This window comes from Molossus molossus, unplaced genomic scaffold (assembly GCF_014108415.1).
Source record: "Molossus molossus isolate mMolMol1 unplaced genomic scaffold, mMolMol1.p scaffold_m16_p_22, whole genome shotgun sequence".
NCBI lineage: Eukaryota > Metazoa > Chordata > Mammalia > Chiroptera > Molossidae > Molossus > Molossus molossus.
Genome location: NW_023425358.1, coordinates 20658958 through 20674135, shown reverse-complemented (window position 1 = coordinate 20674135; position 15178 = coordinate 20658958). Strand labels below are relative to the sequence as shown.

Below are 15178 nucleotides of genomic sequence, written 5' to 3'. Positions count from 1 at the left end.
CCAGCCCCAGGCCATCTCCTTGATGCTAGCACAGCAGGTTTTTTTTTGCCAAACTACTTAAACACTGTTAGACGAGGAGTGCCTCACAGCACTGGCCCCGGCATTTCCTTTCATTTAGTTAGTTTGCTTTTTATAGCATCAGAGCCCCAGATTGTGCTAAACCACGAATGCTGCTGCTGCCACAGGTGGAGGGCCTGGGGCCCGAAAGACCTCACATACTTCACCTGAAGACCCCCAACTTCCCAAGCCTTATCATTTCCTTGCTAAAAATAGGCCAAGGGAAATCTAGAAAACTTCTAAGAATTGGAGAAAATGAAATCATAGACTCTGAGGGGGGCCGAGGGGGAAGGGGCTGGAACCCGGCTTCCTGGTTGCAAAGCACCTGGACAGTGGTATCTACTGAGGCTTCCAGTCTCCGAGAAGGGTCTTGGCAGCCAGGATGCTAATCTTTGCAGGGAGAATCCCTTTTATAGGGATACTGGACCACTCAGTCCTGGGGACATCACCCGGGTGGACAGTACTCCTTTGCCCTGTGGGACAGCAGTACACAAGGACAAACAAGAAGCTCATGGGCAGAGATCCAGAGCCGAGGGCCAAGCCACCCCAGAGTCAGGTCTTCAGAAATACTGGTGGCCACTGGCCTGGCCCAGCCAGAGGGCAGGGGGCAGGGTAGCACAGCCTGGTACCCAGACCCCTTTCAATGGCTCCATTGCCACCTGGAGTCAACCCACAGAGTCACACCCAGCTTGGTGGCTTCCTCAGTTTATTCCACAGCAAGCTCTGCTCTATTGTGTGCAGCCCACCCAGCAGAGCAGATGGTGGTCCTGACTGTGCACTGTGGGCACCAGGAGAGCCAGCTTTTGAGAAATAAAAGCCATCACTGGCCATCTGCTGGGTTGCATGGTAGGGTCAGGTGTTGGGCAGCCAACTGTCAGCTGTCCCCTTGGGAGGGACACAAAAATGGAGGAAAAGCTAGGCGGTTCTCCAAGAAGTAAGTCAGAGCCTAAGATGAGTGCTATGGGATGGCAGCTCCCCTCTCTTATCCCAGCATGGTCCACCTTACTCCAGCTCTGCTTTGGTTCTGGCCCCCACTCTCAGCCGGAAAGAACCCAAGCTGAATGTCAGCTGGATCACAGCTGGTGAGGAGGGAGAGGGCGTCATTGGGAATCCCCTGGAAACTCAATCTTCACCCACTCAGCTCTGGGTAAGACTGAGCATGGTCTTTTCTCCTGGTGATTATCCCTGCTGGGTCTCACTCCAGAGGTGGTAGAACAACCTTGGAGGGGCCTCGATGCTCTGCCAGAACTGATACCCTGAGCCCTGCCCTGTCCCTCCACCTAGGAGCCTTTAGCTGGCCCAGCCCATCCCTGCTGAGCCTCCCTGCTCTTAGGGCCTGAAGCTGTGCTCCCTGCAAGACCTAGGGCTCAAGCCCCCAAGTCTGGATGCCGGGTGTGAGTGAGTCCTGGGACAGGTGGACCTTATCAGGAGGGTCTCAGGGCAGCTTCTGCAGGCAGGATCCTTCCTCAGTGGATGCTGGTCCATCCTTGAGGTTCTCATTCTCCTTTGAGAACAGGGGATAAGATGCTTGTCTGAGTCCTCAGGTGGCCTACGCACTACATATCACTTTCCTGCTTGGCCATTGTGACAGGTGGGCCCCCGAGGAGCTGAGATGGTGATGTGGGGTGAGTACTCTCTGCGGTCATCTCCAGCACCACCCTGCCTGGGAGGCCAGGGGACAGGGAGTAGGATGCTAAGGGGGCTGGAGAGCACAGGTGCAGAGGCAGCCAGCCTCTTCACTGTGCTGGGGATGGTCTTGTTGCCTCAAGACTCTGAATTTTCTCCTGGGAGGCTTTGTCAGGGAGCAGCACCTCCACAGTGTAGCTGACCTTCTTGGTATGCATCAGGCTGTAGGTGTTGTCGAAACACAGGACGTCTGCAAGGACAGAGAAGTAATCAGGCAACTCAAGCCTGACCTAACTGCATACCTGATGCCCTTGGGAACTGGCCACCCAGGACTATGGGTGGGGCTGGAGGGTCAGCCACTGCCCAGCCCCATTGCTCATGGCCATCTCTTTGGATGATGCCTGTGCTCATTAAAGAATTAATAATAGCCACCAGCATGTATCAGCCTTTTCTAGGTGCAAGGCATTACATCAGTATTCATAGCCCCATGGAAGACCATCATCTGCATTGTGCGAATGAGGAAACTGAGGCTTAGAGAAGTTGATACACCTTTCTGATGATTACAGAGCAAGGAAGGGGAGGGACCGAGATTCCCTTATCCTGATGCTCCAACCCAGAGAGAAGCCCTGCTTTTCCCAGAAAAGAGGACTGAACCCCATAGGCCACTTTTTCATCATGCCTTTCATAGAGGGCATGTCCTTCAATGCCAAAGGCCAGCATGGACTCTGGGACATGATGAGTTATCAGTTTCTGTTTCCACTCTCCTAATTCTTCCTTTGCACAAAGATAAACTAGGTATGTATTAATGAAAGCATTAGCAAAAAATTCTTCTCCTTCTCCAGAGGAAAACAAGCTTGGGTCCCCCTTCTCCCAGCTTTGATCCCGGGAGAGGTGGGAAGCCTGTGGTGTCCCTGGGCAGCACTGTTTTGGATAAAACCGACCAAACTGTAACTGGCCTGGGCATCCTGGGAAGGAAAGATACACACCTGGAAGAACCATCTCTTCAGGATGCCCAGAGTGGGGTAGTCCATGCACCTGGGCAGTTTGGGACCCCCTAAAGCTAATCTCATGCTTTTTATTTACCTGTCCCTTAGCCTGTCCAGACCAGTGTGGAGGCTACTCAGGAGCTGGCCCCAGGCTGTGAATCCCACTCTCTTCAATCTATCCTTGTACCCATACCTATGGCACTCAGATCCAACACCCTGGTGCCCATGAAGTCTAGGAGCTTGCACAGACCTCCGCACCCTCTCTGAAAGCTGCAAATAGGAGGCAAAGAGAGAAGCCAGACTGGCCACACACGTCAGCTCATCTCTTTGCTTGAAGGAAGAAAACAACTCTTATGAACGCTACAGCTCTTACAGATGCCGGCCTCGAGGCAAGTGAGGCTCCCGTCCTCGGGCACCAGGTGGGCATTGTAGCGCTCTCTGGGCAGCACCTCTGTCATCTCCCCTATCCGCTGTCGTTCTCCCTTCTTGGTCTTCAGGAAAACTCCAAAACCGATGTCTGCCCCATCTGATGCAAACTGCCACCTGCAAGGGACAGGGCCCCACTGATGACCACTGGCCCGGGCCCTAGGTTCCTCCCAGCTGTGCCCAGGTGTAAGTGGCCACCATCCCTACCTGAGCACACAGCCCGGGAACAGAATCTCAAACTCCACCTGTAGGGAGGAGCTGCGGCCCACGGTCGCCGTGTGCTCATACTGCACCTTCACCTGGTTGTGCAGGTAGTAGCTCTTGGGCACCTTGCCTCCGTAGTTGATCTGTGGGTGAGGGTGGGTGAGTGGAACCACAACCATCACCCCTTCCTCCCCATCCTCTGGGCACCCCATACCTTGGACAAGCACTTGGGGTTGCCATCAGGGTCAGTCATGGTCCCCCCAAACTCCATGGGCAGCTGGTCGGGGCTGATGAACTTTAGCATCTCCTGCTTCCAGTTGGCTGTGGGAGCAAGAGGAGGGATCTTTGGGGGCTCAGAGAGGCTTGACAGAAGGCAGAGTGGGCCAAGCCTTGGGAGGGGACCTGATGTGTTCTTGGCTTGCTTCCCGGGGTGCCTACTCATGAGAGCACCCGAGAGCTGTATGTGGCCACCCAAGTTGAGATGTAGGGTCCAAAGCCTTGTCTGAGTGTGCAAAGGCCAGTGGAGTCAGGCCAAGATCAATGCCTGGGTAAAGAGGATGAGCCCCACCCGGCCAGTGTGGCTCAGTGGATTGAGCATCCTCCCATGGACTGAGAAGTCCCGGTTCGATTCCCAGTCAGGGCACATGCCTGAGTTTCGAGATTGATCCCCAATGGGGGGTACACAGGAGGCAGCTGATCGATGTAGCTCTCTCACATTGATGTTTCTCTCTCTCTCTCCCTTCCCGTCTCTCTAGAAAAATCAATAAAAACATATTTTTAAAAAAAGAGGATGAGCCAGGGAGAAATGAAGCCTTTAGCACTGACCTCTGATTCCTAGGCAGATGGGAAGGTGGGCACAACCAGGGAGCCACGTCACTCACCTCCCAGAATCACTATTTTCTTTCGAGTCTCCTCACTCATGAACGGCTTGACCAAGTTGAAGGCCACAGGAAATAGCTTAGGGGCTGAAACACATGAAATTACCTTGGGAAACTGAACCAGCGAGGACTTGCATATATAAAGTCACACTCAAGAGCATGAGCCAGACAGGAATTAGACAGATCTAGATTCTGACTCTTCCTGCTGTGTTACCTTCAGCTGGTTACTCAGCCTCTCTGAGTCTTAGTGCTATTAACTGTAACTATAAAATGGAGATTCAACTTAAGTGTATGCATAATACTTGACACAGTGCTTGGCTCTCAATAAGTAGTTGCCTTCCCTGTTCAGCTGTAGGGCTTCAGTAGTGTTGATTCCCCCCTGGTGCATCTTCCTTTTCGCTCTCAAGGTTTTCCCAGGTTGCCTTGGAATCCTCTTGGGTGCAGTTAGGTGGGGCATCTGCCTTAGACCTCATGTCCCACCTGAATCACTTCACACTTACTGGGACCTTTCTGGGGGCAAGGCTCTGTGCTACGCCTTCTCCACAGACTGTCTCATGTAACTTCATAGCTATCTCATGGGGATGGTGCCATTGCATCCCTATTTTACAGAATGGGAAACCTGAGGCTCATGAAGTTCAACAGACTTGTTCAAAGTCATAGAGCTAGCTAGATTTGAAGCCAGATCAGCTAACCCAGAGCACATATGACAACCCCCTCACTATATATATGGCTGTCACAGACAGGGACCATTCCTGCCCCAAGTGTGTCCACCAACCTGTATAGTCCATAGACCATCTGTTACCAGTCCACACTCAGATAAGTAAAGAAAATAACAGCAAAAATGTAGAAACTTATAACTTATTTGACATTGCTTTTGTATATTCCAAAAGTATCAGTCTGTGAAAGACTGAACTAAAAACAAAACAACACACACACACACACACACACACACACACTACCCAACCACCCAGCTGGTGTGGCTCAGCAGTTGAGCATCAACCCATGCACCAAGAAATCGCTAGTTTGATTCCTGGTCAGGGCATATGCCCAGGTTGTGGGCCTGATCCCCAGTGGGGGGCATGCAGGAGGTGGCCAACTGATGTTCTCTCTCATAGATGTTTCTATCTCTCTCTCTCTCTCCCTTCCTCTCTCTCTAAAATCAATAAAGAAACAAACAAACTAAAAAACACACCAACCAATTAATAAAAAACCCATTCTTCACAAAGGATGATTTGAGAAGCCCTGAACTGGGTGGCTTACCCACTGCCCATCCCCCACTTCCTACTCCTCCCCCACTGCCCAATTAATCCTCACCTCGAATAATAATTAAATTCTTCAGTGTCTCAGGATAATTTGCTTCCATGATGGCAAAAAACTGTGAAGTCAAGAAGAGTCTGGTTGAGGCTACACTGAAACATTCCTGCCTGGATTTGGTGGCCTCTGAGGCTGCTGAGACAAGAGTCCCCACCCCCTACTCTTTGGCCCACACCGTCTTCCTATGAGGGTGTACTCTCCTCTTCTGTGATACCTTTGCTCCTCTTTCTCCTTGCAGGAGGTACCCGAGGCCAGCGCCACTGGCTTCTCTGTGGGACTCCTGGGTGGCATTCCCTTCCTCCATGGACTGAAGCTAGTGTGGGCAGTGGCTCCCTATTGGCCTTGAGCCAGCTGCTTACCTTACCTGCTGGGCGACCTCCACTGCTGGCTTCCACAGGTGTTTCAGGCTCAGTCCCTCCATGTCAAACACCATTAACATTGTTTCAATCTTCCTGCCCAGCTGCATGGGATGGAACAGATATAGAGGTCAGACAACAGTTCCAGCTGGGAGATACTGACCTGAGAGACCTGGGCACAGCTCCTACCTTCCTGCCACCCCACCCTTGGCTGCCCACAGTGTTTTCCAAGCAGACGAACTTAGCTAGGGTCTGAGGAGATGCTGCATTTAAGCCCTGGCACAGTGGCCCTTATCACACTATTTGTTCAACACTATTGCCTGGAGTTAGTTAACTGTGGAATTAAAATCCTCATTCCTTATTCATTGGAAATCTCTAGATATAATAGTATATACTACGTTGGCCAGTGTCTGCAGTCCCACAGCTATGTCCAAGCCAGAGCTACACTGTTGGCAGGCTGTGTGGCCTTGGGTGGGTTTTTTTTTTTTTTTATCCTCACCCGAGGACATTTTTCCATTTTTTGCTCAGGTAGAGTGGGAGGGAGAGAGAGGAACAGAGAGAGAGAAACATCGACGTGAAAGGAACACATCAAGTGGCTGCCACCCGCACGACCGAACAGGGCCGGGGACAAACTGCAACCGAGGTACGTGCCCTTAGCGGGAACCGAACCCGGGTCTCTCTGGACCGCAGGCCGACGCGCTAACCGCTGAGCCAAACCGGCCAGGGCCTCGGGTGGGTTTTTAACTACTTTTCTTTCTCTATAAAATGAGAGTAAGTCCAGGTTCTGATGAAGTTGCTGTGAGTACCTAATGAGCCTGGCACATGGCTGGTCCCTGTTAAATATAAACAGATATGGTTAGTAGTATAGTCAGCACCATAATTATTGGCTCCAACTGAGACATCCATGCCTATTGTTTTGACTCTTTAACATCCGCCATCTTGCTTGAGGAGCATACACCTATTCAAACCAGGCACTAAATATAGTGCTTTGCAGTTTCTCATGCTTGCCACAGATCTGTGGAGGTCTTCTGTGTCCAGCACTGTGCCAGCTGCTGGGGACACAGGCCCTGTCCATGTCACCTGAAGTCAGCCATTCGCCAAATCATCCCATAGGGACTTAACAGCTCCCTCTGGGGGTCTTCTTCTTAGGCTCATTAGACACAGACGCAACAGATTCACTCTGAAGGCTACAGGCCAGGAAACAGTCTGGGGCAAGAAGATCTGCAAAGGTGGGTCCTTCTTGGCTTAGAAGTCCCATGTCCCACAGGACTCAGTATTTTTTGAAGCAACTCCACAGTAGCTTCTAGGGACCCACAACAGATGTGTCCAGTTTCCAGGGTCACTGCTCTCAGGGACATCCCAAGCCATGGATCCCCCATCTGGTGATTATAGTTATGCAACTTACCAGGGTTCCTGGGGAGCAGAAGAAGACCATTCACTGCACCCAAGGTCAGCATCTCACTTAAGGTCAGAGGAAAGGGGAAAGGGCTTTGGTGACCCTTGGCTCATGCTAGCACAGAGTGCCATGCGCATGTTAGACGCTTGCAGATGAGTGACTGCAGAAGCTGTTTCACCAGAGTCTGGAGTGCTGAGGGCTGGGGGAGAAGCAGGGGTATCTCCCCTTCATGGTCTTGGTGCCACCTTTTAGACAGACTGGACCTAATATGATACCTTTCCCACACTCTACCCCCCCTAACACTCCCCAGTCCCTGGCCCTGGTCACTCACCTTCTGACTCTGCAGCTCACACTCCTGCAAAAGCAGCTCATGCATCTTAATGCGTTTCCGGATCATCTCCTGCTTGGAGGTTGATAGGAGGAGACCCTTGGGGTCAAGGTTCCCAATGATCTCAAACCACACGGGGCAGCCTTCATAGTCGTAGCCACATATACCGCCTGCGTCATACAGCTGGACCACCTGTGGTGAGGTCCTGACTCAAACCAGCCCACCAGGCCATGTCTCTGCTCCATCAGGTGGCTGGACATGGTGTACGGGGAGTGAGGTGAGGGTGGCCAGATGGCCTGGGGGACGCTGTGTGGAGCTCACCTCTGAAGGCTGCCATGTTAAGATGTTGTCCAGGTCCTGTTGCTTCCGGAATTTCATGTGCTGTGGAGACACAGCAGGACCTGAAGACAGCCCGCTTCAAAGGTCCCTCTGCCCACAGCCACCAAGGTCCTGCCAAAGCATTCCCAGGCTCTACCCACTTTGAACTGGAGATGGGGACACCAGAAGGACTGTGGGGGACCTGGGTCTGATGCAGAAAGGGATCCAAGGAGGAAGGAAGAAGAAACACGACAATGGGACAGGGCAAGTGTCCCCACCCTTTGTCACTGATCCCTGTGGTACAGCGTGCAGGAGGCAGCAAGCTCATGAGAATGGGGCCTCACCTTCCGGAGCATGTCCTCGGATTTCTTCAGGTCAAAGTTCTGGGCTGCAAGAAGAGTCTAGGTAAGAGGAGGCTTGAGGCCGAATCTAGAATAAGCTATTCTCTGAAAACTCATGAGGAAATTGTGGGGTGCCCCCTGACTTTTCCTGACACCCCAAGGATACACTGGGGGTCTGGAAAGTTTGTTAAAATGCAAGGATCTTTAATTCTCTAGAAGACTTTGGAGGGCTCTTAATTTTAGTTTGCAGGCCTTTTTAAACTCCTCATTCTAAAGAATGATCTAGCCGTGGCTGGGTAGCTCAGTTGGTTAGTGTCATCCTGATATGCCAAGGTTTCGGGTTCAATTCCGCAGTTAGGACACATATAAGAAGGAAACAATGAATGCATAAATACAGTAAGTAGAAAAAAAGATCAATATTTCTCTTGCTCTTTCTTCCTTCCTCTCTCTAAAATCAATCAATAAATTTTTAAAAATTTTAATAAATAAAGGCTAATCTAGCCTGTGATATTTGATGAATCCCTGGGAGCAGAAATCCCCTTGGTGTTAGGGGTAGTGAGGAGCATGGACTTTGGAGTCAGGCCGACCTGGGCTTGAAGTTTAGTTTTGTCCTTTTATTTGCTGTGCAACCTTAAGCAAGTCACTTAACTTCTCTGAGCCTTAGGTTTTTACTCTATTAAATGGGAATAATATATTTTTCAGAGTTATTCAAAGGATGACGTGAGACAAAGTGCTTGGCACATGACCTGGTTCATAGTTAATTCTCAATAAATGGTAGATATTGTTGTGGTTACTTATTTTGAAGACATAAATACACTTTTTAAAAACAATCCTCACCCGAGGATATTTTTCTGTTTATCATCATATAGAGTGGGAGGGAGAGAGAGCGAGGAAGGGAGAGAAAGAGAGAGAGAAACATCAATGTGAGAGAGACACATCGACTGGATGCCTCCTGCCCCACCCAACCAGGGATGGGGATGAACAGCAACCAAGGTATGTGCCCTTGAACCCATGACTCATTGGTCTGTGGGCCAACGCTCTAACTACCAAGCCAAACCAGCCAGGGCCATAAATGCACTTTAATTGAAGACATAATGCTTGCTCTATTTTAGAAAGGCCATGACTGTTGCTCTCTGAGACCACTGGTTCACTGAGGAATTCATCCTGTGATGGGCCTTCAATAAGATCCAGGGTCAGAGATTTTCTTTTTTTTTCATCCTCACCTGAAGATATTTTTCCATTTATCTTCAGATAGAGTGGGAGGGAGGGAAAGAGAGGGAGAGAGAGAGAAACATTGATGTGAGAGGGACACATCAACTGGTTGCCTCCTGCACGACTCCGACTAGGGCCGGGGACCAACCCCAAGTGAGGTATGTGCCCTTGACCAGAATTGAACCTGTGACTCATTGGTCCACGGGCTGATGCTCTTCCCACTGAGCCAAATCGGCCAGGGCAGGGTCAGAGATTTTCAAATGGAAGGGGCCTGAGATGCCACCAGGCTTCCTCTGGCCTGATCATGAACCACCTCCAGAAAAAACCACCAAGGCCACCAGCTCTGTCTTGATTTTCAAGTTCAAAATCCATTCCATAGGGTCTGCTGAGTTGAAATAAATTTCTCCCTAAGCCCTGGGGTGGTTTCTGTTATCATAATCATTTTACACTGTTTCAGCAATTCCTAGAAGAAACTCCTCCACCTTTAATTACATCCACTGAAGTGTTTGCTGGGCACCTGCTTGGTGTCAGGTTCTCTAAGAGGACAGCAAGCCTTGTCTTCAAGGAACTGGAAATAGACCCAAAGGCAGGTCCTGAAGGCAGTGTTCAGCTATATCTGACTCAAGGCCTGGCCAGGCCTGTCGTCACGACAACTTCCCAGGTGTTAACTCTAACCTCACCTGGACCCTGTGCCCACCCAGCACCAGGCTCTACAACCTCTCATTTAATACAACAGTCACTGGGGAGGTGGCCTCACCCCAAATATGCATATGAAGAAACTGAGGCTCAGTGGGGTTTTTGTGCCATGCCAATTTGAAGGGGAGCTCAGATTCTAGCCCAAAGTGGGCTGATTCCAGAGCCTGTGTTCTTTACCACTGTCCCCCAGTCTCCCACATCCTCTCCTGAGACCTCCGATCTCCCCAGCCTCACCTCGTAGCCAGCGCAAGAGGAAGTAGTCATCAGTTTTGGGCAGGGTGGGCAGCAGGTCCTGGAGATTGTCCCTTAACTGAGGAGGAAATATGATTGTCAGAGGGACTCCCATGATCCCTGGGACCCCCGACCCTATCCCTGACTCTTCCCACCCTCAGTCAGGCAATCAGCCCTGCCCAGGGACCCTGCAGTAGGAGACGAAACAATTAGCAGCAGCTACCTGGATTATTTTGCCACCTGGGAATGGAGCACACCCACCCCTCCAGCCCACCATGGCTGAAAGAGTTATGTCCTCAAACTTTGCAGCAATCTCTGCCCCTCCCCAAGACCTTCACTCTATAAGTCTGAGGTGGAGCCCTGCCATTCCAATTTTTGCAAAGATCCCTGGTGTATTTGGTGCTGACCAACCAGAACATGTTAGGAACAGTATGCATCTTGAGGATTCAGATTTGGAAGCAAGTTACTTAACCTTTGTGAGTCTCAGTTTCCTCATCTGTGAAGTGGGAATAATAATAAACTTGTGCCAATCAAAGGGGTTTGTACAGGTAAAGCACAGCATCTTGCCCGGTTTACAGCAGGTACCACATAAATGCAATAAGGACTGCCCACAGCCCTGGACAGGGGGGTCTTTGTCGGAACAATCCCAGGCAAAGGTCAGCAGAGAAACTGAAAGAGAAGCCAGGGCACCATCCAGACACCGTCAGCTGGGGGAAAGGAGGGTGGCTGACCCCTGGGGGATGCCTTTTCTTACCGGTAGTTTGGGAAAGCCACTGGGAGTTTGGGTTTGGAACTGAGGCTCAAGTGTGAGATAGAGAGGAGACCCCAGTTCCATGGGGATGAAGGGAGCTGAAGACAGGCCTGGAGGCTGGGTGTGCAGGGGAACCTGTGACTGAGTTTGAGATTAGAAACAGATGCCAAAAGAGCCATATGAAGCTGTCTTGATGTCTATCCACAAAACCATCTTTAGCTTTATGAATGATGTGTAAAGTAAGAACGCACTCATGTATTGCTCCCATGACTAAAAATGAATAACCAGCTTAAACATCTCCATTGTTAACACAGCAACAGCATCTGCTATTATAATCCCCAGTTGGAACAGGCACCTGGAATGGAGCTTCTTGCACACTGAACAGCTGTTGTCTCTGGGCTCCCAAGGACGTTTCTTTGGGAGTGGGGCAATACTACCTGAGAAACAATAACTCCGCACCCTTCAACCCCTGCAGATGACCAGATTTGCTCCTTTGAGCCTCACAGATGTGCCCTGAGGCAGGAGGAGCAAAGGTCACATTCCTCCTTTGCAGATGAGGAAACTGAGACTGGGGCGGGGGGGGGGGGGGGGGGGGGGGCGCGCGGGTGTCTTCCCCAGGGACAGATTAAGAAAATTGCAAGGTCAGGAGGAGTTTGCATCTTCCAACCTCAAGGTCACTCCACCCTTGGAACTCATGTCAAGTAAAAGAGAAAGCCACTAAGCAGGTGCTGGGAAGGGTCTGGAGGAACTTGGAGAAAAAACTAACAATGATGCCATGTGGAGAAAGTAGCATCTGGCGGTGGGATCACATGTAGCCTAAACTAGGTTTAGGAAAAAGCTAGAAGGAAATGTCCCTAGCGTTGTTGTCTAGAACTCTGTGACCGCTCACTTCTCTCCTTTTTTCTATTTTTGTCTTTTTCACTAATTAAAAAAAAACCCATCCATTTCTTTTAAATAATGGTAAAAATAAGAATAAACTCTTTTTACATTGTTTAAAGTTTTTTGGTCCACAGGCATCGCCATCATAATTCACCCCCAAAGGCCAGGTGTCCAGTCCCTCCTACAAGCCTGTATCTGGGCTTCTCTGAGGCCATTGCCAGTGGGGGAGGGAGAGGGTTACCCAGGGTACGCTCTTTCTTTCTCTTGAGAACCATTCCTTCATTAGGAACCCTCTGCTTTTGGAATCTCTTCCTTTACCTGAGAATTCACACAGGGAATCCATCATTCACTTGGGCCAATCTCTCCTTCACTAGGAATTCACGAGAGGTCTGCCTCCTTCACCAGAGTCCTTATTCCTCTCTGGAGAACCCTCAGGTCTTCCCGAGGATAGGGGCCTCAACAGGAATCCTTCACAAGTCTGAAGCTGTCCTTTTTCACAGGCCCAAAGTGGGCCAGGACTGTGCCGTATCCCCTTCCCCGACCCGGAGTCACAGTTTCCAGCCCCTGGCCATCTGCCAACTGCATTAATGCTGTGGCACCTGAGACTTGGATATGCTCCCCCTTCCCAGGGCCATGACACTCCCAGGTGTAGCCTAGGAGACTGTCTTGAAATTACCAAAAAGTCTTCTATTACTCTTTAACGAAAACATTGACAGTAGGGGGGAAACCCAGGCCCCTAGAAGTCAGAAAGCCAAAGGGAAGCCAAACAAATGTTGCAATCTGAACAGATCTGTTTGTCCTAGACTGCCCTGAAGCGGGATGGCAACACCCTCCTCTCCTCCCCACCCTCCAATCAGGGAACAAGAGCCAGGGCTCTATGGCCAGCAGCCCGCGGGAATGGAAAGCTGGATTGGGCCCCAGCGTCACCCAGAGAAGGACTCCCGTCCTGTGTTCTGTACACAGCTGCCTGAGCAAACGGGCGCCCGCGGCTGGACAGAGACGCTCTCCAGAGTCCCCTTTCTCCTCGGTGCAGTAGGGGCTCCAGCCCGGTGAGCAGTGTCAGGCTGCTCGGCCCTCCCCAAGTTTCCCGGCCCTGGCTCTTCCCGAAGACTCTCACCCTGGCCAGCGCCTCCTGCTGCTGGGGGCTCAAGTCCCCGACTCGGCCGCTCATGGTGCCTGTGGGTGCCTGGTTTTGCCGCTCAGGTTGCTCGCGGGCTCCTGGTTTTGCCCTGCTGGTCAGATGTTGGTCCCGCCCCTACGGGAGATCCGTGGTCTCGCCCCGCCCTGTCCCGCTGCAGGTTTCTCCTCCCCTCTGGGATTTTTGCCGCCGTCAGTCACCAAGACGCACCCTATCTGGGGCAAGGAGGTGACCCGCCCCCAAAGGGTCCCAGAGCAGACTTCAGTCGGGGCAGCCGGTGCCCTCCACCTCTAGGCCTCCTCATCCCAGGGGCTCCTACAGGTTCCCACGCGGCAGTGAAGGGGGAGGGCATAGAGGACACCTGGGCAGGTTTCAGGAAACACCGAGATCCCCTTTTAGCAAAACGGAGGAGCTTTCTATAAACTTGGTTCAACCTTCTAGGTGGCCCCCAGGCCTTTCTTCCCAAGGGGCCCCGACCCCCTTCCCCTGACTTTGAACACTGGCTTTGCCTGTCAATGTTCACTAGCTGCTAGGAAAGCCCTTATATGCAAAATGGTTCCAGTCTTCAAGCCGGTCTGGAGGGTATAGATAAGATGACCCACCATGGATTTGCCTGGCACTGCACACCCAGTAAGTGTTGGCTGGTAGGAATCTTATTTCATACTCATTACTCCTGAGGCTGTCACCAGAGCAGAGAGCTGCAGGGGTAACAACCACAGTCCAAAGGCGGGAGAGGGGGGTGGCAGTGAACAAATGGAAGCCTGGGGTGGGGTGACGGAGGGTTTGGGAGGCCAAAGGGTGGTAGGCTGCCGACACAGGTGTCCAAGATGGCACCTGAGAGCCAGGTAAAGTTCTCTGGGGAAGGTGAGAAAATTCAAGTTTCATAGATAGAACTTTTCCAGAGAGAGGAGCAGGTGGGAAGCGAAGGTAAAGGAGACGGGAAATCAGGCTACCAAAACCTTTGCCCTTTGCTCTCCCCTGGTGTTAAACTAAGTGTTAGGCTTTCATTGACCCATCTGGTGCCCAAGAGCCACATGTGCAGTTGAGCTTTGGGAACGTGGCTTGTCACTAGTGAAAATGGAGATGCACTGTAAGTATAAAATACACACCAAATTTCGTAGACCTAGTATAAAAATTTTAAATATTTCATAAATTAATGTCTTATAGTGATAACATGTTGAAATGATAATATTTTTGGATATGTTGAGTTAATAAGATATATTGTTGAGTTAATTTTACCTGTTTCTTTTACTTTTTCTAATTTAGAAGTTTATACATTAATACACTTTTTTTTTTTTTTAGGGCAGTTTTAGATACACAGCAAAACTGAGCAGAAAGCATAAAGAATTTGTATATACTCCCCTGTCCCCACTCACACACACACAGCCTGCTCCACTATGGACATCTCTGTCTGAGTGGTACATTCGTTAGAATTGATGAACCTACATCCTTGTCACCCAAAGTCCATAGTTTTCATTAGGTTCACTCCTGGGGTTGTACATTCTATGGGTTTGGATGTATAATGAAATGTATTCACCATTGCAATATCACACAGAATAGTTTCACTACCCTAAAAACTTCTTGTTCTCTGCCTGTTCTTTTTACTTTTTAAAAATGTGGCTACCAGAAAATTTAAAATTATATGTGTGGCTCACATGTGTGGCTTGCATTATATTTCATTTGGACAGTGCTGTCCTCGAGGGATTTTAACAAGAGAGAGAGAAAGATAGAGAGAGAGAAGGGGGAAGGGAGGGAGGGAGGAAGAAAGGAAGGAAGTAATAATAATAAAATTGGTTAGAAGATAGTGAAATAGAGACATTCATAGATTGCTGGCAGGACTGGAAATTGGTTCAGCTTTTCAAGAAAACTACTTGACAATATGCATTAGGATCCTTCAATAGTTTACTACTTTGCCTAATCATCCTAACAAAAAATATTTTCAGTTTAAAGTTGTTTGTGCATTGTTAATAGAAAAATTGGAACTAATTTTTCAGAAAATCATGGTGCTTAATGTGGATGATAAAGAGTTTATCACAACATG

The 15178-nt window shown here is 50.1% G+C and overlaps 1 protein-coding gene across 1 annotated transcript; it reads right to left on the bottom strand.

Annotated features, from left to right (window-relative positions):
* Positions 1–1766: 1766 nt before the first annotated feature.
* LOC118639825 (SEC14-like protein 4) lies at positions 1767–13179 on the bottom strand. Its single transcript, XM_036276373.1, has 12 exons — positions 13117–13179; positions 10373–10448; positions 8234–8277; positions 7893–7952; positions 7575–7763; positions 5856–5951; positions 5492–5552; positions 4181–4264; positions 3514–3620; positions 3303–3442; positions 3043–3212; positions 1767–1933 (listed from the first exon to the last, which is right to left on the bottom strand). The coding sequence occupies exons 1-12, from the start codon at positions 13168–13170 to the stop codon at positions 1794–1796; spliced, it is 1221 nt and encodes a 406-aa protein (XP_036132266.1). The 5' UTR covers positions 13171–13179; the 3' UTR covers positions 1767–1793.
* Between the last annotated feature and the right edge of the window lie 1999 nt (positions 13180–15178).